Source organism: Melospiza melodia, chromosome 1 (genome assembly GCF_035770615.1).
Source record: "Melospiza melodia melodia isolate bMelMel2 chromosome 1, bMelMel2.pri, whole genome shotgun sequence".
Lineage (NCBI taxonomy): Eukaryota > Metazoa > Chordata > Aves > Passeriformes > Passerellidae > Melospiza > Melospiza melodia.
In genome coordinates, this window is record NC_086194.1 from 140,923,851 (window position 1) to 140,951,664 (window position 27,814).

The 27,814-nt window shown below is 39.9% G+C and overlaps 1 protein-coding gene across 9 annotated transcripts in view; it reads right to left on the reverse strand.

Annotated features, from left to right (window-relative positions):
• Positions 1-11,202: 11,202 nt before the first annotated feature.
• The window catches only part of EYA1 (EYA transcriptional coactivator and phosphatase 1), a 158,838-nt gene continuing 142,226 nt past the window's right edge, over positions 11,203-27,814 (reverse strand). For 6 of the 9 annotated variants that reach the window (XM_063170256.1, XM_063170229.1, XM_063170238.1 and 3 more), the window contains 6 exons: positions 24,338-24,396; positions 23,983-24,143; positions 23,667-23,781; positions 23,249-23,370; positions 20,949-21,049; positions 11,205-13,649 (listed from right to left, as the gene is read on the reverse strand). In XM_063170256.1, the coding sequence (XP_063026326.1) occupies positions 13,569-13,649; positions 20,949-21,049; positions 23,249-23,370; positions 23,667-23,781; positions 23,983-24,143; positions 24,338-24,396 (639 nt within the window). In that variant the 3' untranslated portion in view covers positions 11,205-13,568. Of the gene's footprint in view, positions 13,650-20,948; positions 21,050-23,248; positions 23,371-23,666; positions 23,782-23,982; positions 24,144-24,337; positions 24,397-27,814 lie in introns of all 9 variants that reach the window. The other 3 variants (XM_063170246.1, XM_063170218.1, XM_063170265.1) reach the window with 2 other exon arrangements.

A 27,814-nucleotide genomic window follows, 5' to 3' on the forward strand; every position in this document is an offset into this window, starting at 1 on the left:
CTAGGGGAGGAAAGGAGTGAGAATATGTGAGAGAAACGCTCTGCAGACACCAAGGTCAGTGCAGAAGGAGAGGCTGGAGATGCTCCAGGCAGCAGAGCTGAGATTCCTCTGCAGCCCATGGCGAAGACCATGGTGAAGCAGCTCTGCCCCTGCAGCCCATGGAGATCCCTGGGGGATCAGACATTCACCTGCAGCCCACACCAGAGCAGCTGGATGCTCAAAAGAAGGCTGTGACCCTGTGGGAGGCCCACACTAGAGCAGGGTCCTGGCAGTGACTTGCAAACCTTTGGAGAGAGGAACCCATGCTGGAGAAAATTTCCTGGCAGAACTTGTGACCCTGTGGAGGACCCACGCTGTAGCAACCTGTTCTTTATGGACTGCATCCTCTGGGGAAGGACTGACATTGGAACAGTTCATGGAGACCTGTTCCGTGTGGGATGGACTCATGCTGGAGAAGTTCATGAAGAACTGTCTCCTCTGGGTGGGACCCACTCTGGAGCAGGGGAAGGACTCTTCTCCCTGAGCAGCAGCAGCAGAAACAATGAGTGATGAACCAACCATGACCTCTGTTCCCCATCTCGAGAAGGCAAAGCCCAGGAAGAATTCTGATTGGTAATAAATTCAATTAACATCCACAAGTTGTGTCTGTTTTGCCCATGATGGTAATTAGTGAGTGATTTTTCCTTGTCCTTATCTCAAGTCCTGAATATTTTGCAATATTTTCTCTGTCCTGTTGTGAAAGGGAGTGATAGACCATTTTTTGATGTGCACCCGGCATCCAGCTGGGGTCAACCTGTCACAGGTGGAATCTCCTTGGACACATGAGGATCAGCTGGTACAAGGGATAGATAACCTTTTTGTTCATGCAGTTCGTGTCAGTGCCCGACAGGTCTTTAAGGTTCCCATTTCTTTAATGGATGAATTTCTATTAAAAATTTTTAAGTTTTTCAGGAAAACCCGCCACGCACTAATTCTTGCTAAGATGCATCACTAAGACTCATTTACAACCTTAGAAGTAGCTGATCTGCTAGATACCATATTTAAGAACAAATGTCACAGAAAAGTGTTCACATACTCTTTTTAACAGATGCTCTTTTAAATCAAATGCTCACATTGTCAAGACTTCCTTTCATTTATCCTCAGAGTTTTCAAAAAAACAGACACTGAGGAAAACAAAATAAACTCCCCTGATCCTTGACCAGAAATCTCAATTACTGGGTAACCTTCAGGATTAAAAAAAGGAGGTAGAAAAAGAGGTTTATGAAGAGATGAGAATTCCGTTTAATAAGGGAGAGAGAAAAGTGGCATTAGTGCTGGTCTAATAATACTGGATTTAAAGCAGCTTTTTCTGTAAAACTATTTCTTCCTCCCTCCCCCACACTCAGATAATTCCCTTCAAACAAAAGCAAACTTTTCACAACACCTTTACCATTCAGCTGGCACAGTAGCTCTAGGATTAAATTCCAGTTCAATTATGGTGCTGGACTGCAATGGTCTCTTACACACCTTGACAGTAGCCAACATGGGAGCCATGGTCAGGAGCAGAAGCAGAGTTAGGAGCTTTGCTTGTAAGAAGCTTTCTCCTCTGGACATGTTAACAAATTCAGCCAGAGATGAGGTTCCTCCTTCCCTGCAGAGCCACCAGCCTTGAATTTAGAGGGGTGGGAGAACAGGAAATGTCATCTCCATATGTTTTTGTTGTGTGTTCACCAAGGATGACCATTTTCCTTACCTCTTATTGCACCCTATGCATCATTTGGAAACCTAGAGTTAGGCCACTGTAATACCCTCGAAAGGAACACAGAATTTTATCAGGAGAAGGAGAAGAGGGTCTCTAAAAAGTCTGTTTGACCCACTGGGATGGAGTAAAGAAAATAACACAATTGAAATAGAAGTAATACTACAAACTAAAATGAATTTTGTGTGTTGGAGAAATACACGATACCTCACTGTATCTGTAATCTTCCGTTGTCCCAGCACTGATCTATGTATGGTGTTTTCCTTACTAAGAGGCAAGAGACATCAGATACAGTCAACAAGTCTCGCATGACCCGGGGAAATCAGAGGATGCAATCTGCCTGTCCTTGCACTCCCTCCAATACATTGCTGTTGACCCACAAGATATCAGCTCAAACTGGAAAATGTATTTCCATGAGGTGCCTTGGAGGACAATAGTTGACAAGGATAAGGACTTTTCCTTGCTGGCTATATTCACACTTTACCTTCCTAGGCAGCATCCAGGGGATGCACATGCTGTACATCTCTGCCTGGGGTTCATTATTTTAGCTCTGGTGCTGCATGGGCTCAGCTGTCCCTGCAGGAGCAGCAGAGGTAGAGGTGAAGATCCCCAGTTCACAGGAGGGTCACACATGGCTGTGCTGCTGTCAGACAAGCTTGGCTGCTCCTGCCATGGAGCACTGCTTGCTCTTCTTTCCAGGGGATTGGCTAAGCCCCAGCCAAATTATGACAAGATATTTCAGCTAACGTGCACTCTGAAATCAACCACAAATGCTGGCATGGCATGCAAAGTGCTCTCTAAGCCAAAGCACATCTCCTAGCCTGGCTGATCCTTTCTTCCAGACTGCTGCCTGTCTTTTAGTTTCTGAGAGACAAGTAATGATTGATGTTTTTCCATCAGTTGTGTTATTCAACCTGTTTTTTAACCTAGCCTAGCCTGGCCTAGCCTTTTATTTTTAAAGATCTAGAATAGTTGTTATACACCATGCATCCTAAACTACTCTTAAATGAAGGAACACTAGAATGCTTGCAGACCGATGCAGACAGCATCTGGCAAGATTAAATGCTGTGGCAAAATAGCAGGCACCACATGTTAGATTTGTGGGCAGAGGTTTTTACCATTATCCTATTTGGTTTTGGGGTCTTTGGTGTTTGGTAATCAGCTGTCCTGATTAGTGTTACTGAAGCATGGTTCTTTAAGATTTACTGTCTGTGCTACAGACCTGAAGATTTGGGGAGTTCTGGCGGAACTGAACATCAGTGCTGGTGGATAAATAAAATGACTCAGTTGCACAGATTCAACTTTTGGCTTGTAGCTTCAAATCATAGAAGTGTCTTTCACTTGTACTTGTTTGCTTTCCTCTTTGAAGCAAAGAAAACTACAAACCACTGTAGATTTATAAGAATATATAAGGATATCAGACTTGGTTAGAGTCTGACTACTATGGCCCCATAGTTTATTTTTTTAATAGGCTATATCACTAACATCACAGTTAATCTATGTTTTGGAGAATTGATGATTAATTTTATTTATAAACTCAATGCAGTAGTTTCTTCCTGGCATTGTATCTGTACCTGACAGGCTTAAATTTTGCATGCTGTTGTTAAGAAGTACTGTAATGAGTTTGAAACACAGCCTTTCTTCTATCCATAGACCTAAATTGTCTAGGTCTTGTCTTCTATCCATAGACCTAAATTGTTCAGTGATTCCCAAAGACAGCCTGGGTAAAATAAATTATGTTTATTTTATATTCTGTTTATTTTACCCAAGCTGCCTTTGGGAATCACTGAACATGAAGACAAAACAGAAAATTCTCCTTCAAGTGAAGATATAAAATGAATGAGACATGAGGACCTGATATGTGACTCAGTGTCTTGATTTAATAGGAATCCAACCTGTGTAAAAGAGATAACATGCCATGACAACAAGACACAGCTCTGCTATTTTGTGTTCTTTCAGCATTACTACAGCAATTGTGAACACAGGGAATTACTATTACATAATATCAAAAGACCATGGTCAATGGGGCTGAGGCTCTGCAGATTTATGATGCAGAGCTGCATATGGAACAGCTTGAGCCCAGCTGTGGCAGACCAGGCCCTGCACATCTGGTGTTGAGGCTGGTAATGAGCAAGATGGGCACAGAACCATCTGCTGCTGCTCTGGTGCTCCATTCCTGGTGTCACCTGACTGACACAACAGAAAAGCAGGTGATGGGTGGCTAAAATACTAATTTCTGCATAGACATGGAATCAGAGTATCTGAAGACATGGGATCAGAGTATCTGATGATGGATGGGCAGGACCCATGGTGGCCCTAGGTGCATTTGGGAACTCCACTGATACTGACCACAATTGATTCTGGAAAAGAAATCCAAGTGACAGGGAATGAAGCACACAGGTTAGAAGTCTGGGGAATGCTTGTTACCTGTTTCAGCATGTTCATGTGCCAGTTCTGATGCCTAGAGAGGCTACCTGGAACAGAGGTTAGACAGAGTTAGAGGAATAAAGTAGGTATTTATAAAAAAGCCTTCAAAGGAAACGTCTTGGGCAGCACAAGAGCCCGGCTGTGGCTCTGCCTAAGATGGACCCAAGATGGAAAACTGGTCACAAGTTGTCATACTTTTATAAGTTTTGGTCTATTCACATATTGGGGTTAATTGTCCAATTACAGCCTCAGGTTATGAAGTCCCATCCTCTGATTGCTCTCCTCAATTCACTGTTTTTACCTTTTGGGCCCAAAGCTGCAATGGTGTCCTTGGTTCTCAGGCTGGAGAAGGATGGTTTTGTCTAACTAGACTGGGAAGAGAACTTGCTAATTTACATGAAGTTAGAGTCAGACTCTAAAGCAGTACAGAATCTGAAAAATATGAAAGCTAAAACTTAAGGCATCACTTCTGCTACAAGAATACTGCATCTTTCTTAGCTTTTCTCTCTTAGTTACCCTCTTGCAGATTAAAAATGATATCATTTGGTCATTTAGGTGGATTAGTAAACTTAAAGGCCAAAATCCAAATCTCAATCTCTCTACCAAATTGTGGAAATAACGGGATTTAACCTCAGACTGCAGCTGTCCTTTATTTCGACTCAAAGGATGTTTGAAGGGGGTCTACTTTCCATTTCCATTTAGAAAGGAGTGGATTAAATTATTTTTTTTCCATTTATGAGAGCCAAAATCTTCCTATACTTTAGACTTCTGCATGAACAGAATGTCAACTCTCAAGTCTAAGGAAGTGTAATTAACAGACTGATTTGAAGGCAGTATTCTTAGCTCATATTCAGATTCATGTTACACAATGATGCATTTACAATGGTCTATTCTTCTTTTACATAACAATTAGGTCATAATTTCAAATAAGATTTTTATTTCTACAAAATTGCTGGCAATTAGTTTGTCATCTGGATAGTAAAACCATCTGTCCAGAATTATTCCCACCAGGAAACTGAGGGTTTAGAAATCCCATGTACTTCCACACTTTGGAACGATACCACAAATATTCACCAGAAAGCCACTGTCTAAGAATTAAACCAAGTGCCTTGTGGAACAGACTCCTTTTGCCAGCATGTTTTCAAAATTACTAGAATGGTTTTAGAAACCTGACCAGAGACAACATAACCATTCAAAATCCTGCCAGAGACGTACAAAAGGTTTGAACATCAGTCTATATTTGGTACAGATGAAAGAGTAATTAGAAGGCTGTGGAAAATATTAGTATCCAAACTGTAACTTTTCCTCCACATTTCAGGTGCAGTACTCTCCATCTCAGAAGAGAAGGAAATGCATTATGTACTATTATGGAAGTGTCAAATAGCTTCTGTCTCAGATGTCAATGTTTAAAACTTTGGTGTATCATGGAATATGGAGGAGGTCATTGCATGGGTTAGGACAAAGCTAAAATGACAAGAATAAGGTCATAAAAGATCAGTTTTTCACAGACAAATGTGGGAGAAAATATGTTAAAAAAAAAAAAACAAAACAAGAAAAGAAAGGAAAAAAGGAGAAGCACGAGATCAGTATCTTCTCTCATCACCCAGTGTCCCAGCTCAGGACTTGGACTGCTCAGCAGGAAGGAGGATAAACACCAAACCACATTTCCAAGCAAAACATGATTCAAGAACTTAATAAAAGTCTCCAGTCAAAGCTCTGGCTTCAGGCTGCCATAGCACTCATCACGTTTTTCTCACTCCTATTCCTTGTGGAAAAAAAAGAGCAAATATTAAGCAAAAAGTCCAGTAAGCTTTAAGGGTCTACTACAGTTACAGAACTGCACACTTGCCCATAACTTTAATTGAAACCAATGGGCAACCCAATGCCTGGAATTTTTAATAGACAGTTTATCTTCAGGTTTTGAGGGAAATGTAGCCTTTGACTGCAAGGAATCCCAATTCTGCATATCTGTAAGAAAGGAAATCACAGAAAATTAATGTCCAGAAATTGAATTTCTCAATTGTCATTTAACACCCACCTGTTGCCTGTGTTAAGCAAGAACAGCCAAAAGTAACAAGGGCACCTTCACTCCCACGAGGCACTAACATTGGCTCTGGTACCTTCTTGGCACACCCATTGCCTGTTTTGGTTCCTCTGCAGGGAAATGCCCAAGGACAATCAGCAGAATCTTCAGATCTGCTGGTTCACACAGCTACTGGAGCCATGGAAAGAGGTGGCATAAGAGCAAGTATTTGAGAAATTCTGGACAAAAAGCTTACAGAACAGTGGATTACAGCTGAACTATCGAAATATCAAAAATAATGCTGATATTCACAAGAGCTGACTTTCCCCTCCGTATAACTGTTGTTTAATAGGGATATTGCAACCTTCCTAATTTTACTTTGATGGGTTTTCCTTGTCTTCTAGAGAACTAAGTATACGGTTTAGGGTTGTTTTTTTGTTCCAAGTCCCCTTTAAAAACTTTCTGTCTTGAAACAAAAGGACACCAGGAAGGCTCTTACCAGGTATAAATCTGTATGGTTTAAATTGAATTTCAAACTCTCGTTTTATAAGAAAGTATCAGGAGCAGTCTGAGAGGATTTACCTGCTGTGTAGTGGAAATATTACTGAGCAGACCCCCTGTGACCCCAGATTAGTGACAAATACCAAATGGCATGTAAGTAGACCTCTGATATCCATGATACAGATGCTCTACTGAATTTTAAGTGAGTCACATATAAATAATGACTGCACAGATAGATTTAGGAGCTGGAACATGAATTTAATGCAAAGTTAATAATCCCTTCTGGAATTATAGCATTTCTTGAGGTAAAGGGGAATGTAATGGCTTTTTTTCTATTCAGTTGCTTGTCTTGGTACTGAGAACTGCACTTGTTTACTCTGGAGAGGTGTTTTGCTGGTTTTGGCTGGGATAGAGTTAATTTTCTTCACAGTAGCTTGTATGAGACTGTGTTTTGGATTTTGGCTGAAAACAGTGTTAGCAGTTCAGGGATGTTTTAGTTACAGCTAAGCAGGGCTTGCACAGAGTCAAGGCCTTTTCTGTGCCTCACTCCACCTCACTCCAGCAGTGAGCAGCTGGGGGTATGCAAGGAGCTGGGAGGGGACACTGCTGGGACAGCTGACCACAACTGACCAAAGGGATATCTCCCACCATATGGCATCAGGCTCAGCATATAAAGATGGGGAATGAAGAAGGAAGAGGGGGGATATTTGGAGTTATGGTGTTTTCTCAAGTCACCATTGTATGTGATGGAGCCCTGCTTTCAGCTGGGATGGCTGAACACCTGCCTGTCCATGAAATTGTGAAGTAAGACCTTGTTCTGCTTTGTTTGTGTGCACAGACTTGGCTTTAGCTATCAAACTGTCTTCATCTGAACCAATGACTTTCCTCTCTTTCACTCTTCCAATTCTCTCCCCTATTCAAATGTGAAGGGAGTGAGTGAGTGAGTGAGTGAGTGAGTGAGTGAGTGAGTGAGTGAGTGAGTGAGTGAGTGAGTGAGTGAGTGAGTGAGTGCATGGGGCTTAGTGACCTGCTGGACTGAAACCAAAGGAGGAAGGAAAACAGGTATTCAGTCTATCCCATGGATTTTTCTGAGGAGAGCTAAGGGCAGCACTGGGTTTGGTAGCATGAGCACATGCCTCAGAGACAGGAGCCCTGATTTATGTGCCAGTTCCCAGGACTTCCTGTACTTTGCATTAAGCAGCTACAGAGAGGCAAAGTGTTTTTGCTCTGCAAACATCATCCTCATGTGCTTCACTGAGAGCCTGCACATTTGCCCTTCTCTTTTCTTCCTCTCCCACAGAACCCCTCTAGCTCTCTGAGAGGATTAACAGCATGCAGCTCCCACATAGCTCTGGATGGGGTTGAAAAGAGGCCTGGCCTAAAGTCACCTGTGTCCTGTGCAAGTGGTCACTAATCACTAAACTTCTGCAGGGATGGTGAACAGTGGGCGCTGCACAGGACACGGACAGCTCCTGCCATGCTCCTCAGCATGGGCAGCGTCCTGTCCTGCACAGGAAAGGATTCCAGCCATCACTTTGGGGGCAAGATGTGGCACCCAAGCTCCTGGTAAGGGCAGGATTTTGTGCACAGTTCTGGTGACAGTAGCTGGCTTCAACAGCTCCTCACTGAGGCTCCCAGTTCTCCTCATGGAGAGCATGCAGGACCAGCCCTGGATGTCCTGCAGGTGACCAGCCACAGTGACACAAAGCTTTGCTGAGCCTGAGTCCTAACAACTCCTAGGGTGTTCTGTGGCAGAGCCAAGAAATTAATTTGTCTTCCTAAACATAATTTTGTCCATTCTGAACAACTCAGCATTTTTCCTCACTCCTTGCTTTGCATTATTTTCTCCCAGATTTATTATCCTACATTTTTCAAATGAATTCATGCTTTGTCTTTTTATTTCTAACTACTTTTCACCTTCTCTGCACTATACCATCTATCACTGCAATCTCAGCTATTAAACTTAATCTGATATCTAGATGTCACTTCACTTCCACGTCAAATTTGACATGACTTGGCAATGAATAAAATAAAGCGGGCTGGAGCTTCCTTTGCAAATTATTCAACTCCCACTTTAGAAAACAATGCACCTGTGCATAAAAATGGAAACAGCACAATGTCAAAGGCCAGCCCTTCAGGAAGCAGCAGAGAGCAGTCCATGCAAAACATTTCTAAGTGAGGGTGAGAAACAAAATCCAAGCCACAAATACCTCTTCCCAGCTGAGACACTGCCAGTGCTGGTGAAGTGATGGGAAGGGCAGATTGCATACTTGTACCTAGGTCTGACTTCCACATCACCTGGCAACATCATGTGGCTTCCATGAGAGCTGGCATACCTGTATTTAGCTCTAGATAAATCCAAATATTTTATTTTTCTTCTGATGTTATTCTATTATCATTAGCAGGAACAAACAACCACTTAAAAACCAGAAACGGCAGTATAGAGTATTAATAAAAAACAACCAAAAAAATTTCCCTGGTGTATCAGAACTGGTGGAAGTTTATTTATACTCACACAGACTGAAATGCTGACAGTTACAAAGATGGATGATTTGAGTAGTCAAATGTTTATTTATCTTTATTTATCTTTCATAGCTGTGCTGGAGAGCAAGAGTAAGGGGCATTTTATATTGCAAACCATTTGCATAAAGTCACTCAGGCAACAGGTTCAATGATACACCATTTTAATTTTGCTGTCATAACAAAGCTCGGCAACAAATATGTCTGTCTGTATTTGTGTATCTAGCTATATATCTATATGTATGTATATGTGTGTGTATATATGCACATTTATAGTGCAGAGAAGGTCACACAGTTGATAGGTTGAGGAGAGAATTCAGGGCATGTACTCCAGAGTTTTCCATCTTTGCTGTGTCCTTTCTGGCACATGCAGGTACATGCCAGCTGTGCAGAGGTAATGGGGACAGGGCAAGAGTTTCAGGAGGAGCCAGAAGAGGGATGGCAGCCAGTCCCCCTTGATTTACATCACCCTGCCCTGAGGCCCATACTGGGTTATGTGCTGCTGTCCGCCAAGCTGTGGCCAAGCTGCCATCCACACCATGAAGGTGGTGGGATAGGGTGGCCAAGAGACTGTGGGACCTCTCACTGGTCTCTTGTCCCATCAGATTCCTGAGCATAATCCTGAGCAGCTGCTGGGGGCCCATCTAGGAGCACTGGGTGCTCCACTCAGTGACCCTTCCTGGTTACCTGCAGACCCTCCTTGCAGCTGTGGCCTTGTAACCCTCACACCTCTTCTCTGTGTTTTTTTCCAACCTGGGAGATGCCTGTCTTCCCCTGGATTTTCCCATTTCTTTCTAGCCCTCTGCCTGCACAAGAGAGCTGGACAGTGTTGGTAGAGACAGTGCCTGGCTAAACAGAGAATGGCAAAAGTGGCAGCTGTGCAGCCTTGCCATTGACAGAGGACAGGAAAACTGGGACAGGCCTGTGCCTCTCCCTTGGCATATGACACAAAGAAACGTGTCTCTTGATATCCATCCTCGAATTATGCAGGGCAGAATTCAACACTGAGAGAAGTAGAAAACTGAAGAAAAAGGCAAAAAAGAATTTCTAACAATATTTTATTGGCTTGCATGGCAAGCATTTTTGAGACAAAGGTACCACTCACTGAGCATGCATTCCAGTCATGAGAGACATAAATAATAATAATTACTATTTTTAATTTCACTTTCTTGGCACTACCTCAAAGTTACATATGTGTTATTCTTAGAATAAAAACCATTACAGCTGAACATTTTTATCAGTGAGCATCTAAGAAATGGAAACTTCAAGCAGTACTGGCATGCTTCAAAAAGTGGACCCCAAGTTTATGTGTTGCCTATATTATCTCCTTCACTCTATAGGACTTCTTTCTTTCTTGCAAGATTTTGATTTAAAAAGTGTTTTCATATTATGCGCCTTAATTTTTTTTTTTTTCTGAGTATTTGCTCAGAAAGAAAGACACTAACTTCAGGGGGCATTTACATGCTTACTTCATCACACTAATTTCTAGCATGGTTGGTGCTGTGTCAAAAACATTTAATTCAGCTCTGAGCATGCAACTTCCATGATGGTGCCAAGTATGTAGAAGCTGGTCCTTGGATTTGCTTCCATTTGTTATGTCTCACTAGACCAGCAAATGAGAGTAAGGAAAAACCTGCTGGCAGCCAAGGCTCTCACTGATGGGCAGAGAAGCAAAGAGAGATCTTCACCAGACCATGTGTGTACAGCAAAAGTATAAAATTGCTATAAAATGGTGGTCACTGGCATTCTTCTCAATTTAAAGGGCAGCCCTGCTCCGTGCTTGGTAAAATTAAATGCCAGTACTGAATTCCCAGGTGTTCAGGCCTGTTTAACCTCAGAGGATGGGACTTGTAGCCCTGAGTGAGATGTCTGAATGGCAGATTCATCCATTCATATGGATTGCTTTGGATGACAGAGGCACCATGAAGTTCAGGCATTTGCTGTAACTCAGAGACATTTCCAGGACACCAAGGCCTTATTTTGCACTGACTATCTCTAGCTGCTGCTCCTAAGCAAAAAAACTGCTGCTCATCTAACAGAGCCTTCTGTAAACTAGTTGCAAGTATTCTTTAACCTGCTTAACGTCTCAGCTGGGCACCAGAAGGTGAATACCTTCTGTGTCTTGAGACAGCAAAGAGACGACAGAGGTCTCCTCATTCCCAACCCAGAGGGCAGAAATATCACAGACTTGCATACAAGACAATTGATTAATACGTTCACAAATCAATTTTATTAATTTAAAACAAAATTAATGAAGAAAAATTCTGTACACAATTGTGGACACAACACACTTTTTGTACAATAAGGCCCAGATAAACTGTTATTTTTTCAGTCCGCGAGTGACTAAAAATTGAAAAGAGCCAAAGGAAAAAAAAGACACCAATCCCCCCCATCACTGTCTACTTTGCTTGAGGAAAGAAAAGGCTAATGATAGTCTCAATTCTAAAAACTATCCACAATGTGCTTTATGCACGTACGTGACTCCAGCATGAGTTGCAGAACCCATACTGGGTAAAGTAAAGCACACGTGCAAGTCTTGGTAGGATAAAAACCTCTCTGTTGGTACTAGGGCAATCCACAAATATTTTATTCTAGCAGCAATGTGATTCCTCCAATAGAGAAGGGTGTTGGTTTGTAGCTACATTGGTGCTCTGTAGCTTTGCAGGTAGCTGTTTCGAGGCTGGTGGTTTTTTAAAAAAAATGAAAGAAAAAAACCAGAAAATTAACCAACAAAGGTGAGGTTTCTTTTTAATAAGATATTTAACTGGGTCAAGGGAATTGGTACAATTCAAGCCAAAAAAAGTCAGACTAACAGTTTATTTAACCAAGTAGCTCAAAGCCTTCAAGATCAGAAAAGTCACAAGTCACAGACAGACACGGTCTAGGTTTGTCCTTTAAGTTAGTACGGACAAAAGCAAATTTTAACTCCTTGTTGATAACCATTTCAGCATTTCCATTGCCGGCAATGGATGTTATATCTTAGGAAAATCTGACTCCTGGTGGAAGAGGATTAAAAAACTTCAATGTATATGAGCATTTTTGTTTAATTTTTCCAAAATATTCCCATTTCTAATTTCTAAAAATATTAGTGATGATAATTTCCTTCATTTTTGGATGAGACAAAAGCTATTCAGTACCAAGGTTCCAGTTTAAGTTACATCTTAAAATATATTTGTGTTCTTTCTCTACTACTTTATGGAACGAGCTCCTAATTATTTTTTTTAATACTCTAAAAAAGAGTTATTATGTTAACTTTAAAAGAGGAAACAAAAAGACAATAAAGGCCTCCTCTTCACTTGGGTTTTATCTGTATTTGCTTCAACCAGGGGGGACACACAAAATCAATCTTTTCTTAATCAGAGGGGGTGAGAGAAGAAAATGCAGAGAAACAGCTGAGAACAAAACCCAATTCCTATTGACACTTGACATCCATGCTTTTGGTCTTGACAAATTTATCTAAAAAAAAAATCCATTATCTACATATTTATATCCAACACATTGATAAGGCACTGCACAAGTTTGTGCACACGTGGCCTCATTCTTCACCAACAAGGCGTTACTATCTTTCAATAGCATTTACCTTAACAATATGTAAAAGAATCATTCATTATTACAAATTTACACAAAAAATTCTTCCTGTACATGATTGTCTCAGTGATGTACCTATTAGTTTAAATTAGACATATTTTAAACTACTCTGTAATGTGCTAAAATCAAAAGTAGTTGCTGTACCATAAGGCAAAGGCTTATAATAGCCTTTTATCCTATTATACATATCCTCAGTTATATGATGTCAAAATACAGTCTGTTCATAAATAAGTAAAGATGTACAGAGTACCCTGGGTATGAGAAACCAAACGTAAACCTTCTTTATAAGAAAATTACTCCACTGGTATTTTGTAAAATCTCAGTCTTCATTGTGCAATCAAGTTTGCTGTGTTGAAGAAATTGTGTGTGTCACATTGAAGAGGCTAAAAACTACAAAGCATTTGCAGGTCCTTTTTCTTTTCTTCACAGGTATGAACCTCTTATTTCCTTTTCTTCTTCTTTTTTTTAAATTTTCTTCCCATTTTATTTTTTCCTTCTCTATTTCTTTTTGGTAGCAAATGCGGTAAAGATGAGTTGTTCAAACACTCGCATGGCTTATTTTGGTTGGGCTGGCAGTGCCGGAGCCAACAGCTGTTCTGAAGAAAAGGACTTGCTCCTCTGTTCACTGAAAGGGCAAGGGTTAACCCCGACTGCAGCTGTACGTCAACATGCTGAAATCACAGAGTTCTCTAGTCCAATGCTGACACTAGACACAGGCATCTCATCCACGGGCAGAAGGAGGCTCTGAGGTTTGAAAGTGCTGCTAAGCTGCTACAAGTACTCCAGTTCCAAGGCATGGTGAAGGGCCATAAGGTCAGAGTGGCTCGAGATCCTCCAAAACGGCATAGCATGCTGTGAACAGCACAGACAACATGTAAAAATAACCCCAAGCATTCTGGTACTTAGATGCACACTTTGTCTTTCACAGGGATAAGAGAACACTTGGGGAAGAGAAAAAGAGCTCTTAAAACCTTGAGTCCTTCATGTTTATGCCTGGTTTCTCTGACCCACCCCCTAAGCATAAATTTTCAATAACAGCAAATCTATTTGCAATAGGAACTACAGCAAACACATCAGGAGATCATAAGGAAGGGAGGGGCTTCTAATCTCTTTATATGAAAAACAGATTTCAGAGCACTTCAGAAGAAAATATTATTTCTGGAAAAAAAGAAATCAAATAACATACATATGAAGCATGTGGGTAGTTTCAGGAAGGAAACAGAAAGAAAATAAAGAAAGTGAAAGTGTTGTTTACTCTCAAAATGTATTTGCTCCCTGTAAAAAACTACTCTTGGCAGAAGAGTCAAGAACAGAGAAATGGTCATTCAGAATAACTCATGTGTTGCTCACATCACTTTGAAAAGATTTTTATCCCATTGGCTTGTATAACACTGGTCATTGCTAACACTGATCTTAAAGCATCTTTTCCATGTGAGACATTAAAATAAATACATCTTTTTTTCCTATTAGTTGTAATAAAATCTGTCTGGAGCACAAATACTTTTGCAAAGAACTTGAATTAACCAAAAACACAAATCCCAGGAAAAAGCACAGATCACCTCATTCATGAAGGGTAAAAATCTGCTTAAGAACTACCTTTATACTTGAAACTGGGGGTTATAATGTCAGCAAGAACTTTTGCATAAATTAAAAAATAAGAAAAAAGAGCTTTTGTCAGGAAATTATTCTCTAAATCCAATGGGAAAATAGTTTAAATTCAACAGTATTCTGAAGGCTAACATGATGGTGTTCACCTTTTCATCGGGTCAGTTTGTGTCTTGACATCTTTAGGAGGCAAACCACAAGCAATTAATTATCACATTAGCTTTTAAGTTCCCCAACCATTTTTATCTATGATTTTCCAAAGAGGCTTCCATCATCCTACTTCAGCAGCTCCTGAGAAAATTCCTAATTCCACTGAAATCAATGGCAAAACTCCATCTCCTCTGTCACTTTTATTCTGCTCTCCTTTTTTCATTCTGGTCTTCTCAAATTTTAGGTTAGAGAAAAATTTTGAAAACAATGTTAAACTCACTGATTCTAGCTGCACATTTACTGTAATTTCTGTACCTGTCTCAGAAGGCAAACACCTTAACACTCAGCCTATCACATCCTCTTTGATATGACACTCCTGATTCGAGTGAAGATGCAATATGGATGCATCAACACGTGCCCACAGTCAGAGAATGCCTAGCTTCTAGAGCAAAGGAATTTCTTCAGGAAGAAAACATTATGATCCCCAAGAAAACACCATTGTAGCAGTTTCTGTTCTGGTTTGCTTTGCTCTAGAGTGTTAGAAAGCCTTGAGAAACAGCTGACTGAATCTCAGCTTAAAGATAAATTCATGAGCGATGGCTGACAATGGAGACAACAAACCAAACAAAATTCAGAGAGACAATAGAGGTTTTTTTTTTTAATGCTCGTGATATTTCCAAAACACATTTATATATGGATCTTTTCCTTAAGAAGGAAATGTTAAACACTACAACACTTTTTTTCCCTACATCTTCAATCTGGACTTCCACTGTACTGTCTCTACGCTCCATCAGCTACAGAAAGCAGATGCAGTTAGCTCACTCAGTTACAACTCCATGTCCCAGGATCTTTCTTCCCTGTTACATTATACAGGCAGCCTACCCTCTGTGCTCTGTCAGGCCTGACACTGCTGCTTTCCAACTCAGATTTCCTGAAGGTGAACTTCTTGCATCATGTTCAGCAAATGAACCAGCAAGAGCAATACAAAATAAAAATTACTAGCCATGCCATTCTCTGGATTTTGTAAAAGCTTCTGTGCACCTCTCTAACTTAGGCTGCAAGATCTTTCTGGCAGGATTTGAAATACCTGATAGGGATACTACATCAAGCACAAAGAGTCACAGGTTTGTGCCTGCAGCAGGTCCATGCTGTGTTTGCCAGATGACTGCACAGGTCGGCGATGCTCAGCAGTGCTGCCTCATTTTCGTGGGAGGTTGCAGCTTCCCTTTTCTCTCTCACACCCCTGCCAGGTGGGACACAGCTGGTCTCCCTGACAGCCAGCCATAGCTCCCTGCTCCATCTCTTAGTCAGCTTGGCAGCAGGTCTGCTTTAGCCACTGGGTCAGGGAGGTGTAAACAGCATACCTATGATGTGTCTGGCAAAGACTTTGGTGGACACCTGCCTATGCAAAGAGTCTCTGCAGAAGCCAAGAGTCAATGACACGGATGCCCTCCAAGGCCAGGCAGCAAACCAATGAATAGGGAGAGCTATAGGAATAAATTCTTGGCTTCCAGCTCCCACTCCATGCAGTTCCAGCTTTATACTGCTTCCCTAGTAACAACCTCAGCATCACAGAGCATACACACACCAGATAGAGCAGTTAAAGACTCTGATTGATTTAACAGAAGGTTTAGCTTCTGCTAAATCAAATTACAGCACCCTGTGCTAGATGCCCATGCGCAATATTGAGTTTTGGATTACCCTGTTTATGGGTCAGCTGTTGATGGTCAGATTTTAAACCAAAACTGTTAGCAGTCATTATTTTGACTATATATTTCTATCTCAAATTCAGTTAAGTGTCTTCTGCTTTATTTATGTCTGTCTGTGAAAGGAATATACCTATATTTACTCCATGCAGTTACAGCAGCAAAGTGTGGAATGACAATAGAGAGTCTCATGAACAAAAGGAGGTTGTGTAAATCTCAGGATTATAATTATTTTCAGGCCTCCTTCATGTAGGTCTAAAGGCCAGCTGGCACACTCCTGAGAAATAAAGCATGCCAAGAACATGGTGGCTGCATGGGGCTGGAATCTGCTCTGATGCCCTGGGCATGGCTGAACGTGGCCAATTCAGATTTCTATCAGTCTGACCCTACACTACATCCTTCAGAGCTGTGAGGAGGGGAAACAAACCTGATACAGCTCTATATATATCTGTATGTTTGTGTGTATATATAGAGCCTCACACATATGTGTTCATATATATGCCTGTGTTTTCATGAGGCAGGCATACTAATTTCCACCCCATCTAAGATAATGACTCTATGAAACTAGAACCCTTAAAGTAAGAAAATTATCATACACAACCTGGTCCATTATTCCTGTATTAACATGCATTGTTGATTCACAACTATTCAGCCACATCAAAAGTGGCAACACACCCATGAGATGGAAGTACATTTTCTCTTGCCAAATGACTTGAGCTCATTTGAGAGAGCAAGAGACCCTTTGTATATATCTGTACTAAATATTGCCTTTAAAAAGCCATCCCTGCCAACACTTAGCACACCCCTGCCATGCAGAATGCTTCTATTCTGAGCCAAGCAAGAAATGCTAATCTCACATTTGCTGCTGCGGGAGAATGGATGACAAATGCTAACCACTAATAAATAGGTGGTGAAACTGGATGCATTAATATCTAATGGAACCCTAAGTCTACTATTTCAACTTATTCCAAGTAAATATGAAGCATTTGTCTTTTAAAAATCATGAATTGTTTGGTAGATGATACCGAGTAATAAAACATCTATGAACTTTTAAATTATTTGATTTTGATGACATTTTGAAATTAAATATGGTGGCAAAATTTTAATTTTAATGTAAAAAGCATAAAAAATCAAACTACAAATTTAGTAAGCCTAATAATTAGAGTATTATTAAATAATCTAAGATATTAAGCTATTTTATTTCTGAAATAGAAGTAATTTTATTTTCAGTGTGTACTTACTTAATGTACAAAACTTCAGCTATTTTACTCCACCAAATAGTGCTGCTATTAATACATATGCAAAACAAATCCATTTTTTGATAGCAACACCAAAAAGTCCAGATTACCCTCTATCCTCCTTCCCTTAAATGAATACATATTTTTAAAAAAAATTACTCCTGAGATTTGTGATGGATTTGAATAGAAAACTCATCAGTTTTTGTCATCTTTCATGGTATTTTTATTGTATTCCTGCCAGATTTGCTAAGCGGCCGTCTTTACTTCCTACCCCAGCCCTGACCAGCACAGTGTGACTCTGAGCTTAAAAGCAGTGGCATATTGGATACCCATTTATATTCTATTTATTGCTCCACAAAGATTTATGATTTTTCCTCCCAGGCAGCATGACCATTTTTGAGACAAAGGAGAAGCCCATTTGCCTAGGCTCTCCCGAATCACCTGATGTAAAATCCAGCTTCTCAGTGCAGAGGAGCCTTTGTCTCATCTCACAAATTAGAAATCCTTTGGAGACTTCTCCTAAGCAGAGAAACTCGGGAGCTGGGGTTTTTCTGTCTTATTAATATTTACTAAATGTGTCTCCAAAGGCAAAGGCAAAAGCTGAGCACAAAACACAACACAACAAAACAAAATAACCTCCAAACCCAAAACACAAAACAAAGCAAAGCAAACCAAAATGCTGAGACGATGGAGTCTCTGGCAGAAGACCCCAGACCCTTGTACTGAGAACAGCTGTGTCACCACAGTGGCACTCTGAGGTGGTGGCTCTGCCCCACACTGGTGCCAGCAGCTCCAGGGCACCCTTTGGACTTTCACACTGGCTTCTCTCAGCCCTTCTCTCCCTCTTTTGTGGGGGAAGCTGATATGAAGGTAGCAACCTTCGTGTGAGCCCTGGTGTTACAGCCAAGCTCACGGGCTGCTGCACTGACCCAGAAGGGTACAATCATTCCTCAATCCACAGGGCAAACATCCTGAGAGTTTAACTATCTCATCAAACATTTTGCTGGAAGTCACAGCTAAACAAAGGTGTCACTATCCTAGTTCAACTAATGCTACCAGAAATGTAACAGTGTGCAGTTTTCTCAGTGTATTATGTTTACTTGCATCAACCAAAAGAGGCATTTTATTACCAAACTGTTTTTCCTAAAAATGTTTCTCAATAAAGCAATGATCTTTTAAGTGGCATTAAGAAATTTCTATTATTGAATTTTTATACTAATGACAATAATAAAAAGATTTTAAAAGTTTCTTTTATTTTCCTACTGCTGTATTGACTCAATATTTTCCATGATGAAGGACATACATGAAAATCTTGTTTTATGATGAAGGAATTTATAAATGATTGGTAAATTTTTTAAAATAATTTAACCTTAACTTTCTTAACTCCTAAGCTGGAAGCTCAACTTTTTTTTAAATACACTGAATGAACATAGAATAAAAAAAAACCCTAATTAAATAGGCTTGAATTTATATGCTCACTTGAAAAGACTCATTACAGTTTACATGTAAACAATGAAGTGCTATCTAAAGAAGGTTGTGCTGTTTATGCTCTAAATAGTGTAAAGAAACACACGTATGCTAATGGCTTCACCTCAGGCCAAAGCCCTTCAGAAAACTGCTGTGCAAAGGATAACAGAAGACCTGTCCCTTCTCTGGAGAAGGCCACAAAAGCCGACATGCTGATGGGAAGCAAGGCAGGACGGAACCAGCTACCAAAATTTAGGAGTAAGCATGACAATGGGGTACATCACAGGACAGTTATGCCACTCTGGATTGAGATGCTTTGGGTAGTTTTGGGGAGGCAAAGCTTCTGTCTTGTCTGTGTGCACTCCAGAGAAGGTTTCTACTCTTGAAGGACGTGAAGGAAAAAACTAAAAAGGCAAAGCCTGCATTCACAGTGTGAAAGGGTGAGTTCTTATTTGGTGGACTAAGAAGCAGGACAAGAATCACAGAAGCATTTTCCTAAATCAGATTGATAGTTTATGCAGAAAGGCAGGGCTGCTGCTCTACTTATTGACTTCTCTGGCATTGCTGCAGCAGATAATTTAATCCAGAGCATCTAACATGCTTTCAACCTGAAAATTCCTTCCACCAGGAAAGAATACACACAAGTAATTGCACAAAAGAACTTTCTATACTGCTACTCCTCTTAGTGACTGGAAAGGCTTTCTCTTATGCTTTTCTGAATCATGTTTCCTGTTGAAAAAAGCATTGGAATAGATAATGTTACCAAAAGGACTACTCCTGCCATTATCATATACAACACTATTTCACCGAGCAACAGAAAAGGAACAAAGAAAAGGAACTTTTTTTTCCCCCTGATCTTAAATACAGCTTTTAAAATGTAATCATTTGCAGCGGGAAAACATTTCTCTGCAAAGATGAAAGGCATTTATTTCTGAAGGAGAAAGGAGCAAACTGTTCCGCCAAAGGGATATATGAAACTGAGACTCTGCAAAGTGCTGGGACGAGCCGGGAACCTACCCGCGAGGCTTCAGGGGCTCAAAACCCAGATTTCATGAAGCAAAACCAGTCAATGGTTGTTAAAACGCCATGTGGACTAATTAGTTTCACTTTTCCAATTTAGAAAGTCACAGTGGAAAGAGATAGAAGTATCACAGAGAGTTTTGTGGTGAAAAAGCAGCTGTGTAAAAGCAATTTATCTGTGAAAGGGAGCAAGAACAAAAATGCCCATTTTCCTGCTCTTTCTCCTATTATTCAAATAGCCAAGGTTATGCCTCATTCCTCCAAGCAAAGAGTGTGTATCTGCAGATTACCTAGGGTAATTTTTTTAGCAAGACTACAAATAAAGCCTATTATTTGTGAATGGGAAGTGTTGCTTTTTATACAGCTTAATTCACATTGAAAAAAATATTTTTTCCCTTCTTCCCAGTGGGAAGCAAAAAATAATAGACAGTCAAATAGTATTCTCTGCTCAGTTATCTGAGATTATGAATGCATGCCAAGCCACAGGTTGTTGTCTGAACAAAGAATCCAAATTATGGACACACAAGAAAACGGAAATTCCTGTCTACCCACTCCAGTCCTACATGTCTTTTTAAGGTGTGACATATACGTATTTCATACAGTTAAACAGCACACTGCCTTTGATCACTAAGAATCACCATATTTTGCTTACATTCATAACATCCTATGTGGTATTTTGGGTTGCCAAGGAAAACAGAACTGTTAGTTCTTGGCACAAAGGCCAGAGCCCATTTTCAGGCCCCTTTTTGAAATGCATCAAACATACATAGTTTAATGTGTCTTTTGGAGAACAGCAGGGCAAATCATTATCTATAGGCTTACCTGGGTTTCTACTAGATATACTCAACACAGATTTTATAAGGCAAAGATATCCAACTTAAATGTCAGTGCATGCTGTCCCATGCTGAAGCAAAGACAATTATCCAGACTCTTTTAACCAATCCTCACCAAAAAAAGGTCATTACCTTTTTTGCGCCTTGTTCTTCTTCAACACCATCTCCTATAACAACATACACTACTTTTCTTCCAAATCTTTGAATTATTCGCTCAAAACAACTTTCCTTTCCTGAAAGAAAAAGATCAGACTATTCAAGGTAGGTGGTGATGGGATGTCATCAAATAAATAACGTTTTAGCTTTTTAGCTTGGATCTCCCCAACCCTTGGACTTCTTAAGTAGAGCTACAAAGATGAGGAGAGTCTGTCCCTCAGGATGGTGTATCAAGGCTTGACTGCAGCAGAGACAGCATACTAGAGATCCACAATATGACCTTTCTTGTCTCATTCCCTAATATGAGAATGAGACACAGGTTTTGGGGGGAATTTTACCACCAGGAGAATTATCTACCATTTGTTTATGACCAGTAGCTTGATTTGAGTAAATTGATTGAAGCTGAGTTGAAATTCTATCTTTTTCTCCAAAATCTGTTACCTGATTAATCACAGCTCTTACAACAGTAGTACCTTGACTTAGAAGGTCACTCAAAAGATTAAGATTTAAATGCCTGTAATCCAATACATGGGCCATGTCCTTGATCCTGCGCTGGGATCTATTCATATAGGTCATTCTTTCCCTGCACACACCTAGGGAAATGATCTCAGTGCTCCAGCCCTATGCACAAGTACCACAGAATCACAGAAATGCTAAGGGTTGGAAGGGACCTTAAACTCATTTAGTCCCAAGTCATCCTGGCATGTGCAGGGACAGTCCCACTATAATAGATTATTTAAGGTTATCCAAGGTTATCCAGGTTATCCAAGGCCTTACCCAACCTGGTCTTGAACACTGTCATGGTTGTGGCATCCACAACTTCCCTGGGCAACCTGTTTCAATGTTTCACCATCCTTACAGTAAAGAATTTCTTCCTAATAGCTAACCTAAATTTCTTCTCTTTCAATTTGTACCCCTACTGGGAAGTTTCAGGTACAGTACTGAGAAGACAAAAGAAAGCAAAAACCTAAAGCTGAGTTTTCCCATATGTCCCCATTATGAAAGGTCACTTTAGTTTGGCCATGGGATATGCTGAGTGTCTACAGCAATGGATGGGAAGAATTGTGGTTTATAAAATAGCTATTTCATCTAAAGAACAATAAAAGCATAAGAAAAAGTAGGCTGGAAATTAAATGAAGTTTTCTAGACATTACAGAAGCCAAACTACTTAATGATACCATTTGACAGTAGCACCAGGCATAAGAAACCTCCAACACTAAGCTAGAACATTGTTTGAATATTATGAATCATGCCATGTCACAAAAATCTCATGGTTTCTTGTGAGAGTCAGTGACAGAGCATATTTTTCCAAAACCACCCTTCTACCCCATATATGTGAAGTCACAAGTGAAGATTTATTAAAATATGTTTTAATTAAAATGTGTATTTAAAGCATTATATTTCAAAGCTATTATTTACTACAAAGTTTTGATAGAGGGCACTATAACTTTTATATTCAGGAAAAATTTTAAATATTTTATGGGAATGCTTTCAAATTTCTCTGTAAAACTATGAACCAATTTTTGTTTTGACTTGTTAAAAAAAAATCAAAAATATGCTACCATTTGAGCTTGCTGTATTATACTTAAGATACTTAAGAACAGATGAAAATTGTGTCCCACAATTATGAGGGAATCTGAGACAGAACAGATATGTCATAATCACATTAAAAACTACAAACACCATTGCCATCTGGTCTGGGGTACTTCTACATACTCAGAATAACATCTTTTATACTGAACCAGAAAACAGAAATAAACATTTGCCTGGTTGAAGCTTATTATAGTCAGTATGAAGAAAGTTAAATAATTACATTTTGCAGCAAAACATTCTTGCTTCTGCTAAATTGTTTACCAAAATTTTCTCCAGAGCCCATGAAAACAAATAAGCCAGGGCTTACCTTTACAGAATTTCTCCTACTGCTGCTCCAGGGAGACTTCAGTGTTCTGTACTTACTGCCTATTAAAAACCCTTCTCAACTGCTACACAGCCCCACAGTTTTGAGAAATGATGAAAAAACGCAATCTTTTTTTACATTTCTTCCTAACAGAGACTGTACCACTGTTAATAGAGCTATAAAAAACGTTCTGTGCTGGATCATCACACATTCAAAAGGCACTTTTAGGATGCTTTAGCAATGTTTCATGAGGATCAGGTGTTACTAATCTCTGTATTTGCTACAGTGAAAGCAAGTTAGAATTAAATATAGACTACAATACCTTTTCTTTTTAGAAATACAGCTTTAAATGTATCACAACATGATGAAAATAGCTCACCTATTTTAGTTGCACTGTAAATATTCTCTATGGGAAATACAACCCCTAGTCCGTACAACAAGACTTTTGCCAGAGCTGGAATTAGCTGAGTAGTTGTTACGAGAATGTTCACACAGTTTGTCCTACAGAAGAGAAAAATGCAAATATCCTTTTTTAGCAATACAGAAAGAAACAAAAACAAAACAATAGAAGGAAAATCTTACCCATCCCATCAGAACCCCTTCAACATTATTATCACCTCTTCAAATGAACGTTTTTTTTTACCACCGTATCGAGGAACAAGGTGTGGCATGGTCAGATCAGAATAAGAAACGAGGATAAGGTCCTCCAGCTTCAACATTTTGCCCACCACACCAGACAGCCTCTTCCAGATCATAATCAGACATGCTGGAGCTTCCTCCCTACTCTCAATACTCACCTCGAATGTATGAGGGTGAGTGCTTTCAGTGCAAGTGTTAACCAAGAATCTGTCAAAGCTTCAATTTCTGCTCTCAGTTGTAACCAAGCCTCTCTTTTTGCTGGACCAAGAAGACCTGTGGAGTAGACAAGGGCATGTCTGCACTGGTACTAAGTAGCGCTCTGTCATTTTCCTTTGCTTTCACCAGCTCAGACAATTTTCTGCACGCTGCAAACTAAGCAGCTCACTAAACACTCCTAGGAAGGAGCAGAAACCAGTTCTTCCCATTTACCACCTCTAATAATCCGTGTTAGTCAGACACTCCAGAGTCACTTGCCTCCAACGTTGTTTTTGTAGGTGTTGTATATTTCTTTTACTCGTCTGTAGCGGAAGGCCAGTTTCCGCATCCAGTCCACTCCTCCGCGCACGCCAGTGGCCAGGCACAGGTTGGCGCTGGTGGCAGCCGCGGGAAAGCCGTCGGTTCCGAAGTTATACGTGCTGGGCAGGGATAACAAACCCCACGGATTAATAAAGGGCAACAGGCTGCAATGAACCACCAGCTACCCACTTGGCTGGGCTGCAAAGAAGACAGCTAAAGGAGAGCAGGATACTTGTGAGCATCGCAGCAGCCCATCCCTCGCCCAGGAAGGAATTTGCAAAGTAACTGCTTATCTTAATGAGTTCTCTTGTACCTTAAATCTTGACCGTTGTCATCCGAAGACACGTCGTCAATGTGAACCTGGTCGCATTCCTAAGGTGACAGAAAGATTTTATAATTTTCTTGATTTTGCAAATTTTGAAAACAAAACTATTTAAAAAAATCTATGACCAATCTAGTAATCAGGGATATTATTAATTGTGGAAATCAGTAGATGGCAGTCTTGTTAAAACAACTATTTTACTTATTCTTTGTGCTCATTCCTTAGAATAAATGCACACCGTCATTAGCTACTACTGTTAAATGGCTTTCCAAAAACACATTTTTGTGTTTAGAAATGAAAGTGGTTAAAAACAATTAGCATATGTGTTCCATAAACGTTCTTGTAGCCTTTCAGGTACCTTAAAACATCATGCTGCTCAAAGCTGATTCAGTCAGTGCATAAGTGTAACTGAAACCAGACATTTTGGTAAATGTAACATATTAGAAAAATTAAACCTGATGCTAACCGCCAATGAAATTATGACCTCTGATTGCTGTTGAGCCACACACCAACACAGCCTGAGGCCAGTGTTTCAGAGGAGTGCAGATGAAAAATCTGTTCCTAGTTTGCCATTCATTTGAGAGTTGTGAGTTTCCTTCTCTCTCTTTGGTCTTAGTGCATGAAAGCAGCATGCAAAGATGAAGGAAATCTGAACAGAAATACCGAAATCAAACCATCTTTCTTCAGCTGCTTTTATGCAAACTAACACAATATATTAAAAATTAGCTTTCTCCATCTCTATTGCAATGTATATTGTTAAAATTAAAACATTACTATTAACATTTTAACTGTTGGCAGGAAAACAAATAAACCTCTGACATTTTAGATCAATATCAATTCAATGCTTGTAACAATAAGGGATTTCAATTATTTTAATAATTTCCTCCTCTCTCTCCTAATGTGAAGTCCTATAAAAAGTATGATCTATTTTAAACATGAAAATGCTGCAATTCTTTATTTTTGTGTTGCTTTCCTCTGAACACATTTTGTGTTGCTTTCCTCCTTTTTCTCTCTCCATGGATTTGTGAGGAAGGGAGGGAAGATAGAAGTGGAAAGAAACTCAAACCAGCTGTTCCCTAACAGAATTAAAATCATGACCCTCAACCCTTTTTCTAAAACATCTATTTTCCAGCCAACCCTCTCCCAGCAAGCAGCAAGCTCCAAGGAGGAAAAGACTTTGACCCTGTAACCTTCTCCTCCTCTCCTGAGGTCAACAACCTCAGATAAGAAAAAAGCTGAAGAAGCCTATGTGGCCTCACATGGTGGCTGTGGATTCTAGATTTTTAAAAACACAGGTTTACAAAAAATGCCTCAGAAGCTTGAAATGTTTTGAAGAACAAGGTGTGGTCTTGTGCACTTGTACAACATATTCTTACTGTAATGCTTACTCTTCTGTATCTTATGCATAGGTAGCTTGTGCTAAAGAGAGAGGTAGAAGTGACAACCAGCACAGGAGAGACAATATTACATTTGCCCATATTTAACCAGCATACAGTGAATTTCCTCCTTAGGTAGACAAAATGCATTAGATGTACAGACACAGCTGAAACTGCAAGTGTGAGCATATGCTGCCAGGCTTTGAAAATCAACTTGGCTGAAAAAAGAGCCAAGAAGCTTCTTCAGCAAGTTATCAAATTCACATAATTTTTTACTGTTTTTCTGTTTAAAACCTAGAGCAAATGCCCATCCAAATGCATACCACATTAACAATTCAAATATGAGCTGAATGTAAGCTAAAGAAGCAACACGCTCCTGAATTCATTAGTTTCCCACTTTAGTTACTCTTCTACTGCTCAGTGATTCCTCCTTCCCCAGCTTAGAAACTATGAATGACAACTGCAACAAGCTGCTGGAGAAGAGGACTCAAAATAGAAATCTGTTAAAAAGAAACTATTTTTTTTGTAACCACAAAACTAAAGGAAGGAGTAGAAGCTCATCTTGTCAAAGGAGCAGATGGAAGAAGGAATAACTCAAAAATCTTCCAAATTCAACTCTCTCAGGGAAAAGATAGAGGAAGGAAGAATGAGACCACCACAGTTAGAGAGAACCTGGGGACTTGGAACTTTAATTCACAGCACAAGATCTTGGGACCATCACAAGCCTTGGATCATGCCATTCTCCTCTTCTGTATAACCACTTGCTTGGTAGGGAAAAAGTGAGAACCGCAGTGATATGTTAGAAATAGAAATTGTGGCATCAAAAGAAAGAATTATTTTGGAGAGAAAAGCCCAGAAAATAAATCCGAGACTAAAAACTGATAGGGCAAAGGTACAGAAAGCGCCAAGAAAGTAAGAAAAAGGAAGGAAATGTCACAAGCACTGCAAATTTCTGACAAAATACTGACTATTATAAGGGCGAGATACTGTCCTCTTTTGTCAGGAATAAAAGAAGGAAAAAAGGCAGGAAGGGAACAAAGCACAAGAGATACATGTTATAATTTGGAAAGGATTAAAGCCCAGTGTGATTGACACTATGTTACAGCTAAAGGGAGGTCACAAACAGTGCACGACTGTTTTGTTCCTTTTGAGTGGCAGGGCACGGCTTTGAGGCTAAATGTGAGCTTTGAGCGCCAGGTATTTTTTCACACTGTCTAGCTGACTCAGACTTTGGGCTAATGAGTGATGGCTGCATTTTTCCACCCCTGAACATGGTAAGGAAAAACATTCATTTAGCAATTGCCCTTTTAGCAGGGAAGTTATTTAGGAGTAATTCTTCAAAGAAGCCAATTACCTGCCTATCATTAATTGATGTGGTCCATTCTTATATCAGAACCCCCTGTATTTGTTTCCACCTGCTTGGCTTGTGTGGAATATTCTATTTGTGAGCTACCTGAGACACTGCTCAGTCCTCTGACTAGATATAAGCAAGCACACACCGTCAACAACTTAAAATAGCAGTTAGCTCAATGTGCACCACAATCAGGGATAAGGTAAAACACTGCCTAAAAAATAAAGCATGTCCTTCAAACCAGAACATTTTCACAAAGGTGTATGTATGTATACACATAGACTCTAAAATCCTCAAGCACTTCTCAGAAAGGTGAGGGGAGCTGACTTATCGCTAAATGGCCATCAAAAAAAAAAAAAAGTTTGTTTGCAGGCTCATCATTTCAAAATTTCACAAATGTATTCAACATTTTTGTAAAACTTTCATAGGAAATACAGTACTAGAATTCTCCCTCTAATTCTCTGGCAAAGTGATATCTGAAACCAATACAGAGAGTCCCTGTAGAAACACTGTTATTTATGCAGATGTATTTTATTATGACATGATCAGTTTAGCAGTCAAGTCCAAAGAAGAAAATTAAAATTGTGGGATTCTCTTAAAATAGGCTGAATTGGCAAATAAAGAGCAAAATATCCTGTGGCTTACACATAAAGCCTATGCAGCTAGCTGTTTTTCTCCTAAACGTGTTGACCTTGCAGCTTCAGTGTATCCAGTTTGAAATCTTCAGGAGGAACTACAAGT